At 39.8% G+C, this 27,217-nt stretch overlaps 2 protein-coding genes across 2 annotated transcripts; one reads left to right on the top strand and one right to left on the bottom strand.

Moving 5' to 3' along the window:
- Nucleotides 1-6,157: 6,157 nt before the first annotated feature.
- LOC136253684 (uncharacterized) lies at nucleotides 6,158-8,208 on the top strand. Its single transcript, XM_066046344.1, has 4 exons — nucleotides 6,158-6,213; nucleotides 6,266-7,064; nucleotides 7,156-8,029; nucleotides 8,078-8,208. Exons 1-4 carry the CDS (start codon nucleotides 6,158-6,160, stop codon nucleotides 8,206-8,208), a joined length of 1,860 nt encoding a protein of 619 aa, XP_065902416.1.
- Nucleotides 8,209-19,027: 10,819 nt separating this feature from the next.
- Nucleotides 19,028-26,687, bottom strand: LOC136254437 (uncharacterized). Its single transcript, XM_066047129.1, has 7 exons — nucleotides 26,671-26,687; nucleotides 25,101-25,272; nucleotides 24,991-25,047; nucleotides 20,012-20,113; nucleotides 19,384-19,955; nucleotides 19,224-19,275; nucleotides 19,028-19,178 (listed from the first exon to the last, which is right to left on the bottom strand). Exons 2-5 carry the CDS (start codon nucleotides 25,200-25,202, stop codon nucleotides 19,590-19,592), a joined length of 627 nt encoding a protein of 208 aa, XP_065903201.1. The 5' UTR covers nucleotides 25,203-25,272; nucleotides 26,671-26,687; the 3' UTR covers nucleotides 19,028-19,178; nucleotides 19,224-19,275; nucleotides 19,384-19,589.
- Nucleotides 26,688-27,217: the final 530 nt, after the last annotated feature.

Genomic DNA, 27,217 nt, shown 5'->3' with positions numbered 1-27,217 from the left:
CATTATTAGGCTGTCCACCAGTACACCACTGATTCTTGCCAAGCCAGGTCCTTCACAAGGCCTGAAACCGCCATTTGGGCACTCCACACTACCCAGAAAAGACGTCTACTAAAACCAGCCTCGTGTAGTTTGAGTAGTGCTGAGGGTCAAAACTTGTAGTACGATAGTGTAGCTATCCACTGGTGGTGTTAGTTTGATTTTGCCTGATGTGCGTTCTGTAAAATCTGGTCACATTTGTAATGTCAAAGGATTACTCAGTTGTTGTTGTTGTTGTTAACCAACATGATCAAATTGTCACAAGTCACATCATGATCACATCACGATGTGTTTCCTATACATGATCATTAATCTAAATGATTAATAGTTGATGTAAATAATGTATTAATGCAAGGCGGATCAAACAGGACTGGTGAGTTAAAACATTAATTTTTTCTATGAATCAATGATGTAAACATATGGGAGATTTTTCAAAATTCATGAAGTCGCAAATAAATCATAAGTCACACTTGTCAGATCAAACTTTTGACATGTCTATAACCTAAAGTGTTATAATAGCACACTTTGGGACTTTTCCCATTTAAAGTACAACATAGTACAACACATTATATATAAACATCCACATATAAGGAAGGACACACACACATGCATACACAAACACATGTACATGTACACACAACAAATACAGGACAGAGAAAACATTTAAACATACCACGGATCCCACTGCCTGATGACGACGTCATCGATCCTATGATGGTGAAAATATATTAACAGTACATTATAGGCAAAGGCACTACATGTCACAGTGGGGGCTACATAGTAAAACAGTACATAAATAATAATTAACATTATAAGTACAATAGTAAGGCTATAACAAAAGAAATCTGAACACAACTTAGCTTTGGGCACAAGTTTAAAAGTATGTTGCTACTGATTGTATAAATGTGGTTCAAAAAATTATAATACAATTTACTACACACATTAGATTTAACTCACCAGTGGGATCAGGTGCATGGCTCCTGCCGTCTGCACTAGTGGTGGCTCCTATAAATAATATATCACATTATAATATGTGGTAGCTACTGTAGTAACCTCTAGATGGCCATGTTGGTTCACAACAAACTGAGGAGTTGATTGATGCAAGGTAAAATTTTCCCCTAAAGTTCGTAATGTCAAAGGATTGCTCAGTTGTTGTTGTTGTTGTTGTTGTTGTTGTTAACCAATATGTTCAAATTGTCACAAACAATGAGGTGACCTTTCATGTTTTCATAAACAATATGCAAGCATCAGCTAATTATTCACTGATACAGTAGTCTAAGTGAGCTTTGTAGCAGGATGACATTGGCTGAGCTGCTATAAATCCTTGAATCATCAAGCAGATGGCATTGACTATCTTATCTAGCTGTTAACATGCATGCACCTTGCAAAAAGAAATTTTAGGACAATTAAAGCAAGCCCCTAGTATCATCCATAAAAAAGTTACACTAGTCAGAAAACATCACTTAGTTGGTTTGAAGAGCTAGTATATGGTGGTAAACAGCTGACTGCATGCCTGCTTGAACACCATTATGTAATTGCATGGCTTGTATCTATAACATCTTGTAGATGACTTCAATAGAAATTAAAGTCTATAGACAACTACTAAGCTAAGTGAGCAAGTTTATCCTTAATGGGCTCTAAAATGTAAGTAAAATAAAATAAAATAAAATTAAGGGATCACTGGAGTAAACCAAGAAGGATTGTGGCTACATTGAGTAAACCCATAAATGTGGCCCAGCCTGGGAAACCGATCTTATCACCCATGTCAGCAGATTCGATTTTTCACTCAGAACACAGAGCTACATGAACAAACTATCTAATTTCAATCAAAATCAGCTAGATGTAAGTGGTCTGGTTTTGCTGGCTGCTTTTCCCAAGTCCAGTGGTGATCAGTACATGTGGTATAGGACCTTAGTGGAGCTCTGGTCAGCCTGGGGATGGCTGTATAGATCTGTGGTGTTGAATAAATACCTCGCTGTGAATTTCCTTTTATTTTAGCCAGTTTTGAGACCTGAATGGCCCATAACTTGACCTAGTTCATCCCTATGCCTTCCTTTTCTCAATTCATTGAACAGCCTCTTGCCTTCCGGCCGGGCCCCCACCTCTCTCCCTTTTTGCTCTTCTGCTACAGTCAACCTCAGTTCAAAAACTATCTAAAATGGCTGGAAATTTAGTTGTTGGCTACTTGCACAGTGGATGCTCTGGAAAGTAAGGAATTGGTGTAAAACGTGTGAAACTTTGGTATACATAGCTTCAACCATTGGCGAGCTACAGCACACTAGATACCTAAAACTGGCATTTCTCAATACATTTAAATAGGCAATAAAACCAGTTTTCTCAGACTCAGTCACAAATCAGGGTGAAGTGACACCGAAGAGTGGAAAAATCAAGCCCATAGCCTTAGCTGTTATCAAATTATGGTTTTGTTTATCTAAAGGTTCTATGCACTGAGTCATTCTTTTAAAAATTGATTGGAAACATTTCAGGTCATACTGAAAGTACTTTTGTGCTTGGTTATGTCATAGATATACGACTCCTAGTAGGGATTGGAAATGGCGTCGTGCATCAGAAATAGGCTTGTTTCGAATGTTACAGGCGGTTTCCATAATTTGTATCATATACTAATTTAATTAGCCCCTAATAAAGTTTTAAAGGTTTTGCGAGAGTGATTTAGAATCTAAGAGCGAAGTGTGCTACCATCCTGCTAGCTTTGTTCCACAGATTTGGCATTAGATTAAAGCTTGAAAGACAAACGGTTACGCTAGACAGCAGCTGTGCAGAGTTAGGAGAACAGAAACACAAAAGACCTAGTTAAGTTGTAACCAAGGAAATATGCAGCATTTAAAATAAAGGCGTGGCTTACAAACCATACTGTTCAACTCTAATGACAATAAAGAGGTACTAAAAAGCCACGTATCATTGATACCAGAAGGTGTACACAGCTGCTATAGGAACAGAAACATATCTTGGTGTACAAAGCAATACCAAATGGCACGATATGATGAGTTCTTTTGTGGGAAAGGCGATTCAATGACTTCCACCAAAGCAACCTGTATCGCTCAACCTTAGAGAACTTTCATATTCTGCTAAACCTACACTGATAGTCTACAGTAAAGAGTGACATCAATTGTACAGGTGATATACTGGGTGTGTGACACCGGAGTCGTATATCTATGGTTATACCGAACCAATACTGCTAAGGCACCATGAAGGTGCATGAGACCGGTTGTAGGGTGATTTTAGTGGCCAGAAAAATCCAAACCTTCCACATATAGACATTACATTGTGCAATGGCAAATTGACATAGAATATTAAAAGGAATGTTTTGTAATGCTGTCTACACTACAATGGTACATATCCCAAATTGTCAAAAAGCCTTAAAAATTTGGTGATAATGCTTGTGCAATAAAAATGGATATCATACAGTATGATAGTACTGTATAGTATATCGTACTGTATGGTAGGGGCCACAAAGAAGTAGGCATGACCCATGAAAAACATCATCCAAAAGCCAGCCTCAACTTTCCCTGACGACAGTGAGGCAGTATTGGTTAGGTAAAACTAAGCCCAAACAAGCTTTCAGATTAACCCAAAATACTTTCAACTAGTTGCTACAGAATTTAAGAATAGATATTAAATGGATTTTCTACTGACCGAGTGACTGACTGACTGAGTAACTGACCAATGCCTTCAGACAAATGTAACTTTCATTGTTCGACATTGCTTCGGCTCGAGAGGTGCATTTTGGCATACCACAGTACATGTAATGTCATCTTCATATATCTCATGTCGGATGATTTCTATTACAAAGGAAAGCCATCAAGTGCTACTGCCAAATCTATACTTTTCGCTGCCAGCAAAGATGAATGAGGCGCACAAAGGATGATTAGTATTTTTTTCCATTGATTTGCAGAGGTGCTTTTCTAACAGTTCTTGATTTTTAATGCTGTGTAACAGGTTGAACATGGCTGACAGCGAAGCGTAATAGATGCTTCACTTTTCTGACAATAATTGGTAGCAAGGACACGCAACACTTTTCTTTTGATGAGTAAGCATGGGTTCACCAGTCACAATAATTCTATTTTACAAAAAAAGTTAATAAACAAGTACACAAAAATAGGAATTTTCAACTAAAGTAGAAACAAGAGTTAATAATAAGAGAGGAGAGTGTCTAATGCTGTATGGTCTTGTAATAGATGATTGCGCAGAAGTTAAACGGCTTCTTTTCCACGTAACGTACAGACTGGCTAGTATACTATCGCATTTAACCACAAAGGCTATCCCAGACACAAGGGCGTGTGTTCAACTCGGATGTTCCAGTTCACCACGAAGAGCATTGCTCTGTTGCGTAAAGAAGTGTGGTTGTTAACCTCGAAGATAACTCTGGGGGAGAGCGTCTGAGAACCAATAAACACTGAACCAAAAGTGGAGTATCACTTTGGATTTTCACTGCGTCGCCATGTTACCCTACCTTTGAGCATTCTTCAATAGAAGGAGCACTGTTCCCTGTACATACAGCTCAGTCTTTAGTTCAGTCTTCAAATATTCTCAAGGATTCATCACGGTGTGGCTAAACTAATTGCGGTAAGGAAACGAACAAATACTAGAAGCCTATACGATACACGGAAATGAAGCCATTTGACTTCTGTACAATCATCTATTACAGCACTATACAGCATTAGACACTCTCCTCTCTTATTATTAACTCTTGGTAGAAACCATAGTACATTGATAAAAAGTACTGAAAAAAGCAGTAAAACAATAAGAAGTGTTATATCTCCACTGTGCATTTATTGAGCACAGTAGGGAAATAACACTTCTTACTGTGATTCAATATCGTGCACCACTCCAGCTTGGGTACTTTTTTAAAAATCAAAGTTCCAGGTCCCTACTTTAGTTGAAAATTCCTACTTTTGTGTACATACTAACAAGAGTAAATAAACGTACCAGGTGGTGTTCTATGCAGCTGTCTAGTCGACATGAAGCAGTCTGTTATGATAAATACAAATATAATAATCCATGCATATGTAATTGTACTTGCATAGGTCAAACAATACTTGTAAAATTACTAAAGTAATATTGAACGTACCCGCAAGACGGCGCTCACCAGCCCTACTAGATGTTACAAAGTGGACTGGTATTGCTGAGGTGGTGGCTGTACATACACAACACACATCATAATCATTAATCTAAATAATTAATAGTTGATTAAGTAAATGTGTTATCATAATTTTAATGCAACACAGTGAACATTTGAACAATTTCACTTGCTTCAGTTATCCAAACAATTCCACTTATCTGAACACTTTTGGCTAACTATAACAACAAAGCTGTTTGGATAACTGAGGACCCACTGTACTGTATGATAGAAGCACAATAATACAACAATGAGGCAGAAAATAATTAAATGCATAATTTTGACAGTACACTATAAATCATTGACACGCCACCACATTTGCACTATTATTTCACAACAGGGATGCTAATTTTGGAAAATTTTCCATGTTTGCAGTGCTGATTCATAGAAAAAGGTATTTTAATGTTTTAACTCACCAGTCCTGGTAGCTACATGTATCGATGAAGCGAGTTTATCCTTGTAGAGCGTTGCTCCTCAAGGGGGTGGACAAAAGATAGCTAGACTACATACATAATGGACAAGGATGATAATTGAAGGCACCATACCACAAAACAGCCTGTCAGAAACAGGAAATAGGCTGTTCAGCTACTTGTTCATCTTCCAGAGTGTGATGAGAATAATAATATTTAAGTGCGCGCCCCAGAGGGCGATCAGGCATTATTTAGAGTTGAATCATTGTCAGTACCGTAACAAACTTGGGGGCTTGTCCGGGAGACGATACGTCGATGTTCTACCTTTCAACCCTACCTATCGACAAAAGAATTTTATATTGGAACCTTTGCAACCTTTGCCTACGGTAAAAAGCCGATATCGTCGTTGTTCAGAGCGGATTCTTCCAAGGCGTCCGCCATTTTTTTCTTAACCCACCTCTAAAAGTCCTTGGTGCCGGGTTTACAGGCACCTGTAAAGGTATTCTTTTGTCATCCTGTTGGTTTGTTGCGGTCCAGTTTGTTTTCGTAGGGTTCTATCGTCGACTTTCGCTCCATGTCAGATTTCAATGTTGACTCGTTTCTTAGCGATCCTTCGCTTCAAGTGGTAAAGTCGCTGAAGAAGTCTCAGCTACATTAACTTAACGTTCACTTCGTCTACTAGAAAGAACGAACTCTGTCGGTTAGTCACTCAACATTTAGTAGATGAAGAGCTAGTTTCCGAAGAGGAGATCGATGAATCTCAATCCCCAGTTGTAGACCCCAGTGTCGTAGAGTTGAAGCGTCTAGAGCTTCAAGACCGTGAACGGGAACGAGAGGCTAGAGTGAAGCTTCGCGAGTTGGAAGTACGTGAGAAGGAAATGTCACTGCAACTGAAGTTGAGAGAATTAGAGGCAGCAACAGTAGCTCCTTCAACACCTTCCCCTGGACCTCCATTACCCTTTGATGTGAGCAAGCACATCCGCTTTGTCCCACCATTTCAAGAGAAGGAGGTAGACAAGTACTTTCTGCACTTTGAGAAAGTGGCCACTAGTCTGGTGTGGCCGAAGAATGTGTGGATGGTTTTGCTCCAGAGTGTGCTTATTGGAAAGGGCAGGGAGGTGTATTCAGCTATGAGTGTGGAACAGAGTGGGCAGTATGACAATGTCAAGCAGGCTATTTTGAAGGCGTATGAGCTCGTTCCCGAAGCCTACCGTCAGAATTTTCGGAATTGTCGGAAGCAGGACAAACAAACATACAGGGAGTTTGCCAGGGACAAGGAAGCCTTGTTTGATCGTTGGTGTGCTTCTAAAGAAGTAGTAAAAGATTTTGAGAAGCTTCACCAGCTCATACTTGTAGAAGAGTTTAAGAGTTGTTTGCCCAATAGTATCAAAACCTACATCGATGAGCAAAAGGCAGACAGTCTCCAGCAGGCATCAGACCGGCCAGATCGTTGCCCAGGATTAGAGACACACCTTTCACTGGTAAGCTAGGTCTGACTCCTACTACTACGGGGCCAGATACCAAATCCGACTGAAGGTGTATCTGATGAAGTGGTACTCTCATTACATCCAGGCCTACTCCTTGGATGAGCACACTTGCACCAGCAGAAGTCTGATCCGACAACGGCAAAACATGGGAAGCGGCAAGGTTCAACCTGACTTGCAAGTTATTAGCAACATTGAGCAAATACTGTGTTCAAGACCTACTACTGATGGGGTTTCGGACACTTTCCCAGCTTGTGTGGTGACAAGAACAGCAGCGCGACGTGCTCAGGCACAACAGAATTGTGCACCTACCAACCAGCCGGATACTGGAAGTGACGAGGGAGATGACCAGGCTGAAGACAACCTGTCAATAGCGCAAGATGTACTTGACCAGGCTGTAGAGAGTCAGTCAGTACTGCAGGATCGAGGTGACCAGACTGATGATGATCGCGGAACAGTACAAGATGCAGGTAACCTTCCTGTATCTAGTAGGCAACTCATTGCTGATCAGGAGAGTGATCAAGAGGTTAACCAGTTGGCGCAGTTTGCTGTTAGTGAGGAAGAGGCTGGTCGTCAAGCACAATGTTTCTACCTTAAATCTGGCGTACTGATGAGGAAGTGGCGACCAAGAGATGCCCCTGCTGATGAGGAATGGCAGGTTGTCCACCAGATAATTGTACCCAGAAAGTACCGAGGAGAAGTGCTAAGTTTAGCTCACGAGTCACCCATGGCAGGCCATCTGGGCGTCAACAAGACGTACTCCAGAATTCTCACCCATTTCTATTGGCCACATCTAAGGAAGGACGTCTCCGAATTTTGTAAGTGTTGTCATGTATGTCAGAAGGTTGGTAAACCTAATCAAACGATTCCAGTGGCACCTCTTAAACCCATCCCAGTGTGTAGTGAGCCTTTCAGTCAGGTCATTGTTGATTGTGTTGGTCCTTTACCAAAGACTAAGTCAGGTAACCAGTATTTGCTCACAATTATGTGCAGATTTACACGCTTTCCAGAGGCTATCCCTCTTTGTAACATTAAGGCACCCCGAATAGCTGAGTCTCTTGTCAAGTTTTTCACCCTTGTTGGCCTACCTTCCCTGATACAGTCTGATCAAGGCTCCAATTTTATGTCTAGTCTCATGTAACAGGTTACACACCAATTATGGATTAAGCAATGCAAATCCTCTGCTTATCACCCTGAGACCCAAGGAGCACTTGAACGCTTTCATCAGACTCTGAAAACTATGATTCGCGCGTACTGTTCTCAATTTGAGAAGCAATGGGACCAGGGGATTCACTTGTTACTTTTTGCCGTGCGAGAAGCTGTCCAGGAATCATTGGGCTTCAGTCCTTTTGAATTAGTTTTTGGCCGGACAGTCCGTGGCCCTTTAAAGCTATTGAAGGAAGGCTGGCTTACAGAAGAACCTCCCACAAACCTGCTGGATCAGGTTTCGGCCCTCCGTACCAGGCTTGCAGCTGCTGGCGAACTCACTCAGAAGAACTTGAAATCTGCCCAAACCAAGATGAAGTGCTGGTATGACAAGAAAGCAAAATTACGCACTTTCAATGTAGGCGACAAAGTTCTGGTATTGTTGCCACTTAAGAATCACACACTTCAGGCCAGGTATTCTGGTCCTTATTTGATATTGAAGAAAGTGAATGATGTTGATTATGTCATCAGTACCCCTGACAGACGTAAGACTCGTCGCCTTTGTCATGTCAATATGTTGAAACCGTACTGGGAGAAGGCTCCAACACAGAGCCAAGACGTTCACCCAACTTTGATGGTAGCTGTTGAGAAGCCAACAGAAAGGGAAGATTTCCCTCTGGGTAACGACATGACAGGAGATAGCGTCAAGCTGAAGAACTCTGGTGTTTTAGCCAAATTAGAAGTGAAGATGCAGCACCTTACAGCTTCCAAGCAGACTCAACTTTCTTCCCTGCTCTTGGAGTTTGCGGACTTATTTCCAGATGTGCCGAAGCAGACTACCTTAGCAGTTCATGATGTAGATGTTGGAGATGCTAGTCCCATTAAGCAGCACCCGTATCTGGTCAACCCATTGAAGCTAGAAGTGGTGAGACAGGAGATTGAGTACATGTTGGCTAACCATATTATAGAACCAAGCCAGAGTCAATGGAGTTCTCCCTGCGTGCTCGTTCCGAAGGGGGACGGAAGTTACAGATTTTGCACTGATTTCCGCAAGGTGAATCTGATCACTAAAGCGGATTCATACCCCATTCCCCGCGTGGAGGACTGCATAGACAAGATTGGTGGTGCCGAGTATGTTAGCAAGTTTGATCTTCTGAAGGGATATTGGCAGGTTCCCTTAACACCTCGCGCAAAGGAAGTAACAGCATTCGTGACTCCTACTGGTTTCTTTCAGTATAAAGTGATGCCTTTCGGGTTAAAGAATGCGCCAGCAACATTTCAGAGAATGATCCACCAAGTTCTTGCTGGCCTAGAAGGATGTGAAGGGTACATTGACGACATCGTTATTTTTAGTGATACCTGGGAGCAGCACCTGCAGTGGATTCAGCAGTTTTTGATGCGGCTCAGGCAAGCTCAGCTCACTGTCAATTTAGCCAAGAGTGAGTTTGGTCAGGCATGTGTAACTTACTTAGGCCATGTTGTTGGTAGAGGGGGAATTAAACCCATTCATGCCAAGGTAGAGGCAATAATGAACTTTCCTAGACCCAGTAGCAAGAATCAACTAATGAGTTTCTTGGGCATGGTAGGCTTCTATCGGAAGTTTTGCAAGAACTTTGCAGTTGTGGCTGAACCTCTTACCCGACTCCTTCAGAAGAAACACAGCTTTGCGTGGAAAGATGACCAGCAGCAAGCTTTCTCTAAAATAAAGAGGCTTCTCACCTCAGCCCCAGTACTAGCGATGCCAGACTTCGAGAAGCCATTCATGATACATGTGGATGCAAGTGATTTGGGAATGGGGGCTGTTCTGATGCAAGAGGATGTACACAAGTTAGAACATCCAATCTGTTATTTCTCGAAGAAATTTAATGCCGCTCAGAGAAACTACTCCACTAGTGAAAAAGAGGCATTGGGATTGATATCAGCTCTACAGCAATTTGAGTTCTACATAACACCAGCCCAGTTCCCTATAGACATTTTCACGGATCACAATCCTTTGGTTTTCCTTAATCGCGTAAAGAATCGTAACCAGCGTCTATTGAGGTGGAGTTTAATGCTACAGGAGTACACCCTCAACATACACCACATCCCAGGAAAGCACAACGTTGTTGCAGATGCATTATCGCGAGGACTTTGACACTGGTATAATATTGTTGTAATGTGTGAATTTATTGTTTTACTGGCATTTTTAGGCAGTTCATGTAATTTTATTGTATTTAGGCCATTTGTTTTGTTGTACCAACCCTCTTTTCATGGGGGGGGTGTGTGATGAGAATAATAATATTTAAGTGCGCACGCCCCAGAGGGCGATCAGGCATTATTTAGAGTTGAATCGTTATCAGTACCGTAACAAGAGTGTTGGAATCCTCTACACCATATTCCTGGTGTTCATAGTCTTGCACAAACATTTGGAGTGGTTACACAGAAAAGCAGACCAGAAGGCAAGTTTGATGTGAATTATTAGCCTGATAATGCAACAACCTCATGCTGGTGTCATCTCAGTTTGGGATATGGTTACATGATTTTGCTAACATACAATAGACAAGATAGGTCTTGTGTGAGATCACATGATCCAGACATAATGTTGATAGTGTGCAATTGTTGCTCTGAGTTTACTGAGGACCAGCAAATGATGTGTACATACTGGAGCTTATGAGCCAGCTTTTCACCAGTGCTGCTGTATCACGAGTGCTCAATAAGGGGCAAGATGGGCAACAGATTGACTACAACATGATAATTGAAGGCACCACCTGACCACAAAACACCCAGTCAAGAGGCAGATACCATAAGCTGAAATCTCTCACAAAGCACACTCAAGCTACCTGCTCATTTTTCAGTGTGTTTGAGCCCTTGACACCACATCCCAGACCTACACAGAAGTCTTACGTGGTTATACAGGCCATCTGAAAAAACCATCTACCAAAAGCAAACCAGACAAGTTTGGTATGTAAATTGTTAACCCACAGCTACAGCCTTGCTTCTTTGGCGGAAACACCTCAAATTTTGTGGAGAAAAACCTTTCACAATATTAAATACCTACGATGTGTGCGCTACTGTCTTACTGTTTTATCTTTGATCCTTCTTTATCGTGGCCATCTCTCATGGGTACGGCTTCCATCAAAACACGCACACCACAGCGCCCCAACATATTGGAATAAACGTGTAGTATAATGTAGCAAGCACGTGATTTAATGTTGGGATACACCTCGGGATATGCTGCTGCCTGTTCAACATTGCCACTACACACGTAAGGATTAGAGTGTTTGCTTTGGCTTGAAGGTGGTTTCTTTTCTGAGTTTAAAAACAGGTTGTATATGGTGCCTCTCTACAGACTCTATGGGTAGCTTTCCCAGAGCACTTTTCAGGCGTACTACAACTGAAAAACACCGTAGTATAGTGTATCTCGTCATCTAGAAAGTGGGCGTGACCTGTACTTACGCGAACTAAAAGTAAGAACAGCCCTGAGGCACTTTGCTGAGAGAATTAGTGGAAAATAATACTGTAGACACACTATAAAACAGTTGAAAAGATACTTCTGTGGGTAATGTGTTGTTTAAAGCGGTTTGTTAAAAATCCGCATCCTTAGGAATGTTTAGCTGTGTATTTCGAGAATTGCAGGGGGGGGGGGGGAATTACTAAATACGGTCATTCAATAAAAATTTACAAAAAAGTACACAAACAAGTACAAGAAAAAAATAGGAATTTTCCATATGAGTAGGGACTGCAGCAATAAAAAGCACTGAAACAAGCCGCTGAGACAAAACACAACTGAATGATTGAATTTTAATCCCTACTTTAATCCCAAATTTTTTCTTGCACTTGTATAATTGCACATCTTCAACCTAATGTTTTCATTAGAAATTGAAGTCTATACTAAGCTAAGTGTCTAACAAGTTTATCCATTAATGCAAACAAAATAGACATATGTGACTGGATTTGTGAAAAGGGGTATTCCACACACATCCAATATGCCAACTTTGACAACTTAAACCTTCAGACTGAAAGCTGCTATTAACTTAAAATTTGATCAGTGGTAAGCTCCAACACTGCTTTGTGAATGGGATAAATTTCAGGTTTATATGTTTATTAAACACTAAGTTATGATTTTTGAAGCTCATAGAAATGTATGTGCGTGGAAGACCCCTTTTCACAAATCTGGTCATATATATTAGAAAATATGAACCACTGAGCAAAAACTGCCGTTATTGCAAAATCCTATTTTGCTATTAAAAAGCATTGAAATAAACTGGGTAAAAATACGTATGCTACATAAATTTTACTCACGTTTCAATAGCTTCGTTATATGCACTGAAACAAAGCTCAAATGAATAAAACCTACATGCCACCAGAATCCCGTTTGTTGAGAGTAAGAAAATCTTTATTTTTAATTCTTGCTCATACACAGTGCACAGTGTGTGAGTTATGGGTGCTTGTTTATGATGTGGTAGTAAAACGTTTACCATCATTATTTACTTGTTGAAACAGCCTTCTTCTTTGTCTCCACGTAAATGTACAGGAAAAACACTATACCTTGATCGATGTGCCAGTTCATGGGGAACATACCAAGCCAAACCCATTTTTGTAGCTTGTTTCAAGTCTTGAGTTAATTATGATCAATTAAATAAGTTCCTGCAATTTATTTGCCATACTGTGTTGTACAAATCGAGCCTATTCCTATTCCAACTGTCTAGCAATATAACTCGCAAAACTATTCATCACTAAAAGCTGAAACTTTGGTTGTCCACTCTTTTGTTACTATAGCTAACAGAGAAGCAATAAAAGAAAACAGCTGGTTTTGCTCAGCAGGTAACAATTATGAAACTGAAAAATTCATAAACCAACAAGGATCATGTGTCATCAAAAGTACCAAAGTACATACGCTGGCAAAGTTAAATATTGGGTTTATTTGATATAACCACAATACTTGTTGATCTTTCCAGTTTGATTTGTGGATTTATTCAGCAATCCCTATTCCTAAACTTTGGACATGTCTATAACCCAAAGTGTAATAATAGCACACTTTGACACTTTCCCATTCAAAGTACAACATAGTAAAGCAACACATTATAAATAAACATCCACATATAAGGAAGGACGCATACACATGCATACACAAACACATGTACATGTACACACAACAAATACAGGACAGAGAAAACATTTAAACATACCATGGATCCCACTGCCTGATGACGACGTCATCGATCCTATGATGGTGAAATTATATCCTTACAGTACATTATAGGTAAAGCTTATCAACTTACCACTGGTGGCACTACATGTCACGGTGGGGGCTACATAGTAAAACAGTACATACGTATATTAACAAAGATGACGATTAATATTATAAGAAATTTGAACACAACTTAACTTTGAGCACAACTTTAAAAGCCATATTCTGTCTGTATTAACATGTAGAGATTAATCCCACTTAGTTGCCTCTGATTTAAATGTGGTTCAAAAAATTACATATAAAGAAGTTTGCTACATGGCACGGACACTATTTTGCTTAATCACAAAACACTGTAATTTTCCCAAACCAACCTGCAGAACTAATTCACAGTGCTTTTGTTTCATTGTAATACTATGTAGTGAAGGCTGCAAGCTATTTCAATGGCTTTCAAGACATTGAAATAGCTCAGAACATTCCCTTCCAAATATCTGCCATACAATTTGCCATAGAAAGTGAGTTCTTTTCAATTAACCTTAACATGACACGCTTAAATTTCCTCTGAATTTCTTTTGCTATAGCTCATCTTAATCACTGTTCACTGCTCTTTCTAAATCTGGTTTAGAATCTGAGGTATCTATCATGTGTCGCAGGTTATTAAGCCCTTTATTGCATGCTCCCGAAACGCCCAACACAAAATTTATGGGGAAATTTGCTACACTGGGTCAGTTTAGGTTATTTTTACGTGCCAAATTTCTGTGAAACGGATTTCTTTGGCATTATTGTACTTGCAGTGAGTTGCTCTACACGTATTAAGCTAGGAAAGTTACTAACAGACTTGAGGTAGGTGGTACACGATAATAAATTTAATTCTTAACGGTTCTTCAATCGAAATGCATTGGACATGCCTGTTCCAGCTGGCATTTTTACCATCAACAAAAGTGTAGCAAATGTCCGCAAACTTCTTGATATGCTTGTCCCACAATACAATTAACTATCACACACACACACACACACACACACACATTAGATTTAACTCACCAGTGGGATCAGGTGCACGGCTACTGCCGTCTGCACCAGTTCCTGTGGGCGATGGGGATCTGGACATTCCTATAAACAATATAATCACATTATAATATGTACGTAGTACTGTAGTAACCTCTAGATAGTCATGATGGTTCACAAATGACTGACGAGTTGATGTGGGGTACCCTAATGCCATTCCAAATAAATTCTCTGTTTCCCGTCCTGGAGTCAAGCATATTTGCATGTGGGCGGGCGGTCCATTTCCATTATTTCATTATAAGTTTTGCAGCTTTTAAAGCCATTATTTACCTGGCACAACCATGAAAGCTACATAAGAGCATGCTTAAGCTTGTTCCTTCCTTTTCAAGTTGCAAAAATAGTACAAACGTGAAGTTTGCGTCAACTCGATAGCACTGCTGACACTGTTTCAAGATGGCTTTTCTGAGCCTGTCAGTATGCAAGAATAACCGGAAAATAATGGAAGAATACGGAATAATGGGCTGACAGTAACCAGATGCGGGCAGTGGACGGGAAACAGAGAATTTATTTGGAGTCGTCTAAAGTATTCTTAATGTCTAAGGATTGTTGTTGATAACCAACATGTTCCAATTGTCACAACAAACAACAGTGACCTTTCACGTTTTCATAAACAACATGCATACATCAGCTAATTTTTCAATGATAGCTACACAGAGCGCAGTCCGCTTAAGCTAATACAACATTCTACTGAGCTTATAGTAGCCGAATGACACTGGCTGTGAGCTGCTATAAATGGCACTGAAGACACCTTGAATCATGAGGCAGACGGCATTGACTACTATTTTATCTAGCCGTGAACTGAACATGCATGCACCTTCTAGCATGGTTCTACGCCGACCTTAACGATTCTGACATGAAGTGCGGCTAGTCCCGGCAGCGTTTGAGCCATGTCATATCGACAGTAGACTGACTACAAGACATAGAAGCCGGGTTTTGTTAAGCCATTCTGGCCTTAAGGACTGCACATGCCGCGTACATACAACAGTAAAGATAGATACTCACCCACTGGCCACAGACTAGTCTAATACTTGGAAACGTCGCACTCAGTCGGATGAATTCACTCAACGTCAAACCTGGCGCGATCCTTTCCAATACGCGTACGGTTGCTACCAATTACACTCAAAGTGGAATCAGCGACCTTACCGTGTTCTGGTGGCGGGTCGAGTCAAGGTGGCCAATTTATAGGGCTCAGATCAGCACGTGAGGTGCAAGATTACGCAATAAGGTTGCGCATGCGCAATTATATACGAAGATCACGAAAACAGGATTTAATGTAGCACCATGTAGTTGATTGTTATACTCATGGGATGATAGGCCGGTGGGTATACATCATGAAGACCATCCCCAATGTCGGGCCCCTGTTTCAGCCTCTAGAGGATGCCATCCGTTTGAAGCTGATCCCTGCCCTCACTGGTCATGGTGCTTGTTCTGCCTTAGAGCGTGATGTGCTCTCTCTACCCTGCCGCCTAGGTGGCTTGGGTATTGTCAATCCTGTAGACATTGCTGATTCTCAGTTTACTGCATCTATCAAAATCACACACTCTCTGAGATCTTTGATTGTTGCTCAGAATCTACTAGCCCCTCTACCCGACGTTAGTTCTATCAAGGCTCAGATTCATCAGGATCGTCGCTCTACTTTGAGGGGGGGGGGGGGGGGGGGGGGCTCCTACGATCAAATCTAATCTTTCGTCACAATCCCAAAGAGTTTTAGACCTGAACAGTGAACCGGGTGCTTCTGCCTGGCTGACAGCATTGCCTTTAGCAGAGCAGGGATTCCATCTGATGAAGCAAGAATTTTGGGATGCCTTGCATCTCAGATACGGCTGGAAGCTCCTGAACATACCCAGTCACTGTGTTTGTGGGGTCCCATTTTCTGCTGATCATGCTATGATTTGCAGACATGGAGGCCTCACATTTGTTCGCCACAATGCTTTGCAAAACATCACTGCAGAGTGGCTTTCCAAGACATGTCATGGTGTGGCCCTTGAGCCACCTTTACAGCCACTTACTGGGGAGATCATTGCACCTAAGACTGCCAACCGTCAGGATGAGGCTAGGGCAGACATTCATGCTAGGGGATTCTGGGGGCAGCGGCAAAGTGCCTTTTTTGTGTTTCATCCTAATGCACCGAGCTACCGCAACACCAGTGTCCCCTCTTTGTATCGACGTCACGAGGCACAGAAGAAACATGAGTATGGTGACCGTGTCAGAGAGGTTGAGCAGGCCTCCTTCACTCCCCTTGTGTTTGCGACCACTGGAGGTATGGGAAGGGAGGCAATAGTTTTCTACCGTCGTTTGGCTGACCATCTATCTCGCCGCGGCTCTACTAGTTACAGTCAGACTCTGGCTTTTATCCGATGCACATTGTCTTTTTCTTTACTTCGGTCAGCTACAATGTGCATACGTGGAAGTAGGTCCATCTCGCATCGCTCCTCTGATGCCTCTCCTGAGATGGGCCGCATTGATGAGTACAGGGACTTTTAAACTTTTAGCAATCTGGTCCTTTTTATTCAGTTGTCCAGCACGTGCTTTCTTTGTGCTGGGGGTGGTAGGCAAGGGCAGTCCATCCAGCCCGGGGAAAAAAATTGTTATGTCGTAGTGAGCATGCATGCTTTAATATGTGAATTAATGGTCAGGGTTCAATGCCTGATTCACTCATGACTTTTATTCTCATGCACGTTCGCTTTTGGTACTATAGCTAGAGTGGTGAGGGCAGTAACTTCCATACAGTGACACTTACACACGAGTGAGACCGGCATGCATACTAGAATGTGCTTTAAAATATAATTATATTGTTGACAGTATTCATTTACCCTTTCACCATAATTATAATAGCTAGCTATCTACATGCTTTCAACACTTAGCTAGGTACTCGTGGACACAGAGTTATGCTAGATTTACTCTATGCCATTAAATAAATTGTGTAGCTATGTAGATTCATTAGTTGCCAATTTATCTCATCTCTTCTTTACAGACTAAATTAATTAACTGTGTTTGTACTGTTTCTATGAGTTCTAGCTACACAAATAAAAAATCATGCAGACTATAGCTAGCAGTGCTATTTAGGATTGGCAAAACAAAAATCTTGCCAATTAATTTTATATATATATTCGCTCAAAAATGGACACTATTGTACTTATTCACAGAAACAAGCCATACCATAATGATCTTCTCACTCCAGAAAACTAGGAAAATACAAATAAAGTTCAATTCATCTAAATGAATCCATCTAGCTAGGTAATTACCTCAGTTTATCAAACATCAAGTGGAAGAGATTAACCAGTCAATTCCAAACATCACCTGGCAGCATGGTTCATCCGATGACAATCCAGCGGACCTCCTCACTAAAGGACTCACTTTTGAGCAGTTTCATACCTCTTCATTGTGGTGGCATGGACAAAACTGGTTACTTGATGAAAGGAAGTGGCAAGAAAAAAGACCTATACATAAAGCATTGTTATCAAGTCTATAGTCAGTAAATAGTTACAACATACAAATTGGCTAAATACCTGTGGGTAGTGATAGATGAACATTTAACTTGGAAGAAACATGCTAACAATAATAGCAAAACTGTCAAAGGTGAAGCAAAAGCCTTTCTACAATGAAATTTTATCCACGTAGTGTTACATTAGTGCCACCTCTTATAACTTGCACATTTGCTGCAAAATGCTTGAACTAAATAATATATAGTTGCAATGCTGGTACTCTTAGCAGTTGAGACCAATCTTAGCAGTTGCAATGCTAACACTTGCAACTGTGAGAGCCTTTCTTATAAACTGACACCACAAAATCATTTTCCAGTCTGTTGAAAGCTTCCCCTGACAGAGATGCACTAAATATTGAAGTTAATTTATGGTTGTGCCAGGTAAATAGTAGTTTGAAAGCTACCAATAATGGAAATGCTGGAACAACTGCATGCATATCTGAGTCCACCTAACTACACCAACTGTTACGTATATACTGAACTAGCCTATGTAATTACAAGAACCATCCTACAGATGGAGATGTTCCTCATGCAGGTATAGCTGCGAACAACCTCAGTACACAGGTTTCACTGTATAACAGAAACAGCCTGAACACAAAACTATCGCAGAAATGTCAAATTAATCTACACTAGAGATGCAGCGATATAACCCATATCATATCATTTTAAAACAATATCACTGTATCAATAAAAAGTCAAACTGTATTGATATAATCTATCACATATTGTGGCTTAACATGTTTGACAATCAAATTATTGTACATTGTGGTTAAACTGCGTAATATGTAGTGCTTCTAAAAGAAAAATTACCTCACTTGTTTCTCTTTAAAAAAAACAAAAAAAAACAATAACATAGACCATTAGACTCCGCTTTGTATCGCGCAATATACTGCTGTATCGTGATACACCAGAGGCAATACATCGATACATCTACACACTGTATTGTTGCATCTCTAATCTACACACAGATCTACAGCATTCAATTATAATATTTCACCTGTCTAGGCTAAAAGTAATAAAAAAAAATTGTTTAAAAGCTTTTTCTCATTCCATATCTCCAATTTTGACTATCACCCTAACTTTATACCAGAAAATGTGTATAGCTATAGACAGAAATGAAATAACAGATGTTGTTGTTTTCACAATATGTAAGTAAAATATTCACAAGCAATAACACAATGAAAGTCATCCGTACGGAGGCTTGTTCTTGAAAATCTTTTTCACAAGTTTGGAGAGAAGATGAACGCATCTACAGTACACATACTCTTGACAAAACTAAAAAACACTTACATACCTCTATTAGAACAGTTGTCAGCTGGTACCTGATCACTTTCGCGTACAGTCTTCTAAAAGGTAAACAAACATGCTAACACCAGCATTACAGAATTCACATAAACAATGGCTTGAATGAACATGCTAACTCTGTAAACTGTCTATGCACAGTACAAGCATACCTGTCGTGTACCATAACACCCAAAAAGGGATACAACATTGGAATTTCCTGCTGTCTGTCTCATAATCCCTGGCAGACTACTACTAGCATATTCCTTGTATTGATCATGGCTCTCATAATCACTGACAGTTTTAGGGTTTCTAACCATAGTCCTGTCATTAGTCTGCAAGGAATAACTTGTATTGTTTATGTCAACATCTACAGCTTTCAATGGAGTCTTGGCTCTTGATGCACTTCTAGATACGTTTCCTCTAATAACATTTTGATGATGATCAAATGACCAGCATCATTATGCCATCTGTTTTGGCTGCCTGTTGGTTTAGTATGGCCCGTTCTGTTGTCTGCATCACCAAGTACTGGGGACATTCCCGTTGTACTTGTAAATGTATACTGAAGAAGTGGTGATTGTTGATGGTGATTAGGTGAAGAGTACACTTCAGCTTTGCTAAGAGAATCACGGACTAAATCATCAACATCTATACCAGTAGTAACAGCTGCTCCTGGTTCTACATTACTACATTCTGTGAAACAGTTATCAGCAGTTTTATAGAAATGAGCAATACTGTGGAAGTTCTAATGGAAAAGGCAAATACAATAAAAATGCATTCTAACAAAATGAACTCACTGACTTTCAAAACTTTGGCTGGTACCCATGGGATGGTAGCAGTTAATTGAGAGAGTGACATCATCAGTATTGTTGTAAGGAACACACAGCTAGCATTACTTGAGCACTGTTACAAAAAGACATGCATAGCATGAACACAATTACTGGAGAGATTACACAGACCATTGTGGTACCTGAAGGAGTTGACACTAGAGAAGCTTAGTAGAAATGCTTCATGCTAGAGTAAGACAAATTCTATGTTATTGTTCTCAAAAGAATAATCTGAATGAAGTTATCTAAAAATATACCACTTTAGCGTGGGCGTTCAAAGGCGCCACTCGGTGTTTAACTCGCATATTGCCAGGGAAATATCATAGGAAAGTGGTTTGCCAATGACTTTGATGCCCAGCCAGTTCAAAGAAACGATACGCTTTGACTCGTTATATTGAGCGACATAGAGCTTTGCATTGTGGGATTTGTTTTTGTGGTAGTTGCTAAGCTTAGTACTAGTGTTGTTCTGGTATACTTTTACTAATACTTACTTAGGGAAAAGTATAGCCTTTTTTCTGTTAGTATTGCTTACTAATACTATACCACATGTTGGATGATTTACTAAAGAGATACTCAATACTTTAGTAAAGGGATGGTTAGATACTAAATACTTACTCTTTACTTATAATTGCTTCATCAAGACTTAGTAAGTATTAAGTGATTTGCTGACTCAATGACAAGTTTTCATTTATCAGTAATCAGCATGTTTTTAAACTTATGAAAAAGTCTTTTCAAAGCCATTAGGCCCTTTATATCCTCTGGTATTACTTAACCCAACAGTCACTTTGCCCATGTTATTTGATCTATCAGAATTTAAGGAATAAGGAGAGCACAAAAATTGCTTAGTTCACTTTGCTAACTGAAACTGTTGGAGTTGGAGTTTATTGTAGGTGGAAGCTGTTAGTGAAATGGCAAAGCAGAGGTTACCTAGTAGCCTAGTTGTGACAAAGCTCTGGATATAAGTTTGTGTCAAGTTTTGGTGGATAAGGAGGAAGGGAAAGAACCTTGCAATCACAGGATTAAAGGAAAGTACCCTACAAATCTTAAGTCACATCTAAAATCCCATCATAAAAATGAGTTCTCAAAACTTGCTGAGCAAGAGGACAAAGAAAAGAAGAAAATGGAATAAAAGAAACTGGATTCTATTGCTTCTTCTTCTTTTAGTAAATCAAAGCAGCTGAAATTATCAGAATTTAAGAGTGATATGGTGTATGACAAATCACCAAGAAAGTATAAAGCTATTACAAAAAATTAGCTGTTTTCATTGGCACATCAAATGTTGCAACATCTTTAGTTGATAATTTGGAAATTAGAGAACTGCTTTTAGAAATGGACAAACAGTATTAGCCACCTGGAAGAAAAGGGTTAAGTAAAGAAATAGAAGGAATTGCTCAAGAGTTAAAAGCAAAGATCAATATTATTTAGTTTTACAAAGTGCCAGTAGGATAAATCTTTGTGCTGATAATTGGACCAAAAAAGGCATGACTGCATCATTTCTAGGTATCACAGCACATTGTTTCTCACAAGCTGACCACAAAAGGCATGGTGTTACTCTAGGTGTGGAACCTTTCCCATCTCCCCATACAGCTATTAGAATAGCCCAGACTTTCAATAATGTGTTACAACAATGGAATATTCCCAAGACTAAGGTGTTTAAAATACTAACTGATAATGGAAGCAATATGGTTGCTTTTGTTAAGCCACATTGCACAGATCAAGTTGATAATGATCATTCTGATGATGGTGAAGGTGACATCTTGAACACATTGCCCAGCCAAGAAAGCATGGAAAGTCACCATTCTTCTGACTCAGATGACGACTTGGAATCAAGAACCATTACTGCTATAGAAGAGAGTGTGACAGACTTTGAAGTGGGTGAAGAAATTCACCAGACAACCCTAACGGCTGAGAATTTCAAAAGACTAGGATGCTTCATGCATACTTTACAACTAGTGGTCAATTCCTGTGTAATATCATCCAATACAACTATAAAGAAAGCTAGACAGTTAGTGAGTCGGTGCAACAAATCCTATAAAATGACAGAAAAGCTTGTCAACAAGGCTGGGAAAATTAATAAATGATGTACCGACTAGATGGAATTCGACATTTCTAATGATAAGTTGAATGATAGATGCTAAACCACACTTATTAGAAGTTTTAGAAGAACTGGAGTGGGAAGGTTTAAGTTTTAAGTTCAAGTGAACGGAAAAGGCTACAGGTAATTGAAAAGATTTTGGAGCCATTTCATCATCATACAAACATTACTAGTGCAGAGGACACAACTACAATAGCAATGGTGATACCATGCAGTTCTTAAAGAATTGAAATTGCATCTAAGAGAGATGAAGAAATCAGGGTCAACAGTAACAGTAATGGCAGACAAAATGCTAACTGATATGAAGAAAAGGTTTAAGTTTGTAATGGATGCAGAATCTGACATGTTTGACTCTGTATACATTATATCTACATACTTTAACCCAGCTTATAAGAATGTTCTTTCAAAACAACAGGAAGAGCTAGCTCAAGTATTTATAAAGCAACTAATTTCCCACCAAGACCAGTGTGAAGTACCCGCAGAGACAAAGATTGAAGGAAATCCCACAACTAACCCAATCCCTAGCCGTTCTGACTCAGGGGAGCCTCAAGCAAAACGGTTCAAGCATCTTAGTAGACTACATGTAAGTAAGCTACTCGAAGAAGAAGAATCCAGAGAAAATAGCGCTACACCGGACAAACATGACTTGGAGTTAAATTATTATTCACTTGCTAGTACAACCATTGAAGAGCATAAAATGGATTCATTAGATTATTGGGTACGGAAACTGAAGCACTATCCAGTACTAGCTCCAATAGCCTGTGATATTTTAGCAGTACCAGCCTCAACTGCTCCTGTAGAGCGGATTTTTTCAACTGGTGGGGATGCTACCGGGGGAAAGAGAAACAGATTAACACAGAAAAATTTAGAAAGAGAAATATTTATTTGAAGAAACAAGAAATATCTGTAGATTTACTAGATCAGACCAGAACAATAATTATAGTTACTAACTGGGTACTATGTACTAACTACTTACCATAAATTTTGGCAACATACACTTTGCCAGAGCAAATTGTGGTAGTAAATACTTTAAAATACTTACTCATAAAAATTTACATACCAAAAGTAATACTAGTACTTTACTATCTTTAAAAGTCAAGGTGAAATACCAATACCAATACTATACCAGTGGCGGATCCAGGATGGGGCATTTGGGGCAAATGCACCCCCCCCCCCCCCCCCCCTTCAAGAAATTGCATACAAGATCGAGATACTCTAATAGAGCAGTCAATTACTCTAATAAAGCAGTCACAATGTTCATGAGGCAGTGTAGCCTACCTATGAAGCTATAAATAGGATTTTATTTTACATAACAGACGTGATATAGTTGGTAAGGATAACTAGCTATTATTGTCGTGACCTTTTTTTTTTTTTGGTCTTCAACTGTTTTTCAGAAAAGTGCCCCCCCTCTTTCCAAACTCTGGATCCGCCCCTGTATACTAACAACTTTCTTAATACTGGAACAACACTACTTAGTACATAGGCTAAGATAGACTAGTTGGTTGTTACTAAAGGAGAATGAAGGCATAAAATAATTGTTTGGACGATTGTGGATGCGTATTTCTACCCACCGCGTATCAGCCTTTGAACAGACCATGGAACAGCAAAGCTACTACTGCTACATTGAAATAGGTTAGTAACTTACAGTCCTAAGACCTTAACTTAATATAATAACTTACTTACTGTCCCAATAGCGAAGTTAGTTGGCTCAACTTTGTACAAAAATGATAACAATATAAACTCAATCCCACAATCGCAAGTTTTCTAACATAGCGTGTTGAACCATAGTAACGTATTAATGACGTTTTAACGTATGGACACTGTTTTGATGGCTATTAGCCCATGCTTTTAAAACCACGATCAATTTTCAGATGCTACTGTATAAAACAAAAAGGATGAGTTCTCGTTAGTTCTTTCACCTATTAGGTGAGTGTGTCCCAAGTGGTATATATCACTTATACCACGGCTGCTTGGGATTTTGCTGATATATACAACCAAAGCCCGAGGGCTGCGGGTGTATATGTCAGCAAAATCCCAAGCAGCCATGGTATAACTATTAAATAGACTCAAATCTCTTGCAGACATACACACATGTCAAACCAAGAAATCAAGGGTACAGGCATGTACCAAATCAGAAATTCCAAGGTAAGAATTAAGGTTGCGCTGAAGTAATTATGTGAAGCCTTACAAGGCTAATGAGTCAGCTGTTTGTGGTCCTGTGCAAAAAACAAACAAACAAAACAAAAACAAAAAAACACAGAAACTATAGAACAAAGTGAAGCAATACGAAGATTTGAAAGAATCAGCTCTATTAACCTGTCAGTCTACGCTAGGTTGTGTCTTAGGAGAGCTACTTTTTAAATTAGCTTGTAATTTCAGAGTTTCAGAGATACAATATTAAACGAGTGTTTCCACGAAAATTGGTATGGTTCACTGCAACACTACAGACTATCTTACAAACCCTTTAGAAGTAGACTGCATGATTCTCAAGTGAAGTTCTCCATCACCCTGAAATAGCTCATTAACTGCGTGGATTAATTTTAATTGTGATGAATGGGCACTGTACGGCTTCACATTATTACTTTAGTGCCACCTTAAATACCTTAAATAAAAACCTTACTGGATTGTCTCATGTTAAAAGCTTTTGGACAAGTCCAAGTGATGTTGAATGCCATTACTGTAACAGTAAGCATAGAGAACTTAGTTAACCATACATACATTTGAGACATTTATGCAGGAAAAGTCCCCTGGCCTATAATTGAGACAGGCATATATTCAAGTGTGGCTTTCATACGAGGAAAAAAATAAATGCTAATACAGTTTCTATACATTTGGGATCCACCTAGGCATACTCTCACCTTACTAATATCAGTACACAACCAAGAACGATTACCCCAACCGGTAGAACCCCAAACCTGCAAGTATTAAAAAAACATAATATATGTTCTTGACAAGTTATAATATTAACCATATCAGTCTGGTGAGCCTGTTCTCCAATACTTCTGATTATGTCTGCAACATCAACCATAGAGCCCACACGTACAACTTTGGCTTGAAACTCATCAGTCATTATGTCAAAGTGAGCAAGGGATGCATGTAGGTGTGATATGTTGATAGTAACATCACCAGCATATGGATAACTGAAGTGATATAAAACAATATTAATAAGCATGCAGGAAACATAGCAAATTTTCTACAACAGTAAAAAATGGTGCAATCTTTAAATATATAAAAAGGCTATTTATTGCCAACACCTTTCAAAACCTTGAGCAAGAAACAGTGTGCTACAACATAGGCAGAATGTCAGACTTCTGATACTGTACAATGGGCTATCGAAACAAAATCCAATGCACTACAATAATATGTAAACAGTTGTACACAACATTAAAAAGTACTTTTGATATAAAGCAATGAACAACAGATGTCTATTTCACTGTCATTTTATACATATAGGCATCAAGACACATGGTAGTGTGTCGTGTGACCAAGAAAGCCAGTGCACCATACCGTGAGTATATTGACAGGAAGAAAGAAAACAGCCTTTTCACGCGTGCATAGCTCCATGGCCCCTTCTCCAAAGCACATCATCTGGTCCAGCTATTAGGTAGTTATGTTCATGGCTGATAGTTGCTCCTGTAAAATATTCACCCCCACCTCCAGTAGCCACTTGCCTGAGAACTGCACCCAAGTTGGTCTCGTAGTGACCCTTCTGGCCAAGTGTCACAGGTGATTTAGAGGTGCCTCTCATTGCACCACCTCACTAGAAGTGTGATGAACATCACCACCTCCTAGAGTGCTAACCATGACACATGAATTCACTTGAATACCACAGGCTCAAACATCCATTATAGTGTTCATGTAGGACATACATACATATTCTATACATGGTGACAATCACCAACAACTGAATAGCTACTGTGCATATACAGTGGAACCTGTCTTAGCGGTCACCTGTATTGAAAGGCCATGCCACCTCTAGTTTAATATGATAAAGATAGCGTCATAAAATACTGGATTAATTGCTGGTACAAAAATTGTAGCATTCAGCATTTGCATTGCTACATAAAATAGCAAGGTAATGCTCTTAAACCATATCAGAAACCAAAGCTTTAAAATTGATGGTTTGTGTGTAGCATTTACGTCATTACATTTACTGTGTACGTGTTATCTTTTGACATGGCACTTGTCCATGCTTCCATTTTCCCTGAAATATGACAACAGCTTGATAATCAGAACACTTGTCCACAGTTAGTGTACACTGTTTTACACCCTTGGACACCTCACTAATAGAACACCTTGATAATCATTGGACATGTCCCACTGCCATTAGTGCATGTACACACATTTATATCACTGAAAAATCAGGACAGCTCATATACGATTATTCAGTCACATCTTAAGCCATAAGCTGGAAACAATATAGCAACAAAAAGGACCCTACGTAGATACTCCTATCCAAGTCTCTATGCAACCTGTTTCTGTAAATCCTTCACAGGAATAGTTACATAAATATAGCTATAGTGATTGTATGTACTCACTGGAGTGGGTATATAGAACAAATTTCACGCTGGAGTCAACATAATTCTATCTGTGACTTCACAGGCTGTGTAATGCACCTATCAATGTATTGCCCCACTGCCCCCCCCCCCCCCCCCCCCCCTCGGGCATATATGGGGCTATAGTGGGGATTTGACACAGCCGAATGTCAAATGCCCCATAGTAGGGCAAACCTATCGTGTCAAATCCCCACCGTTGGCCCCAGTTGCAACGCGGAATTTACTCGGGATTTGACATAGCGAAGGAAGTTACAACAAAAAAATATTTGGGTGCTTACTGAACGATCGTCAAATGCCCCATAGTGGGGCAGCAGTTTCGTGTTAATTCCCCCTGTAAAGCCCCACTTACGCCCGAGGGGGGGTGGTGGGGCAATACATTGATAGGTGCATAACGAAGAACGCATGCGCGAATTTATAAGAGCACATTTTATGTTTTCCTTTACCTTTTCTTTCCGTATAGGGTGCATCGATTCTCAGCACAAACTCTGCTACAAAGTGTTTAGGATCGGTTATTAAATATAAAATAACC

Source organism: Dysidea avara, chromosome 4, assembly GCF_963678975.1.
Source record: "Dysidea avara chromosome 4, odDysAvar1.4, whole genome shotgun sequence".
Classification (NCBI taxonomy): Eukaryota; Metazoa; Porifera; class Demospongiae; order Dictyoceratida; family Dysideidae; genus Dysidea; species Dysidea avara.
Note: the sequence above shows the minus strand (reverse complement) of the source record. Positions and strands in the feature narration are given on the sequence as shown.

Excerpts from the sequence above, each read along its gene's own strand:
- LOC136253684 (XM_066046344.1), top strand. The coding sequence starts at position 6,158 with ATGTCAGATTTCAATGTTGACTCGTTTCTTAGCGATCCTTCGCTTCAA. Across the intron at positions 6,214-6,265 it reads CCTTCGCTTCAAGTGGTAAA|AAAGAACGAACTCTGTCGGT; the intron begins GTCGCTGAAGAA and ends TTCGTCTACTAG. Across the intron at positions 7,065-7,155 it reads TAGAGACACACCTTTCACTG|GCCTACTCCTTGGATGAGCA; the intron begins GTAAGCTAGGTC and ends CATTACATCCAG.
- LOC136254437 (XM_066047129.1), bottom strand. The coding sequence starts at position 25,202 with ATGACTGATGAGTTTCAAGCCAAAGTTGTACGTGTGGGCTCTATGGTT. Across the intron at positions 20,114-24,990 it reads TGTGTACTGATATTAGTAAG|TGCTCAAGTAATGCTAGCTG; the intron begins GTGAGAGTATGC and ends TTTTTGTAACAG. Across the intron at positions 19,956-20,011 it reads TACCAGCCAAAGTTTTGAAA|AACTTCCACAGTATTGCTCA; the intron begins GTCAGTGAGTTC and ends CTTTTCCATTAG.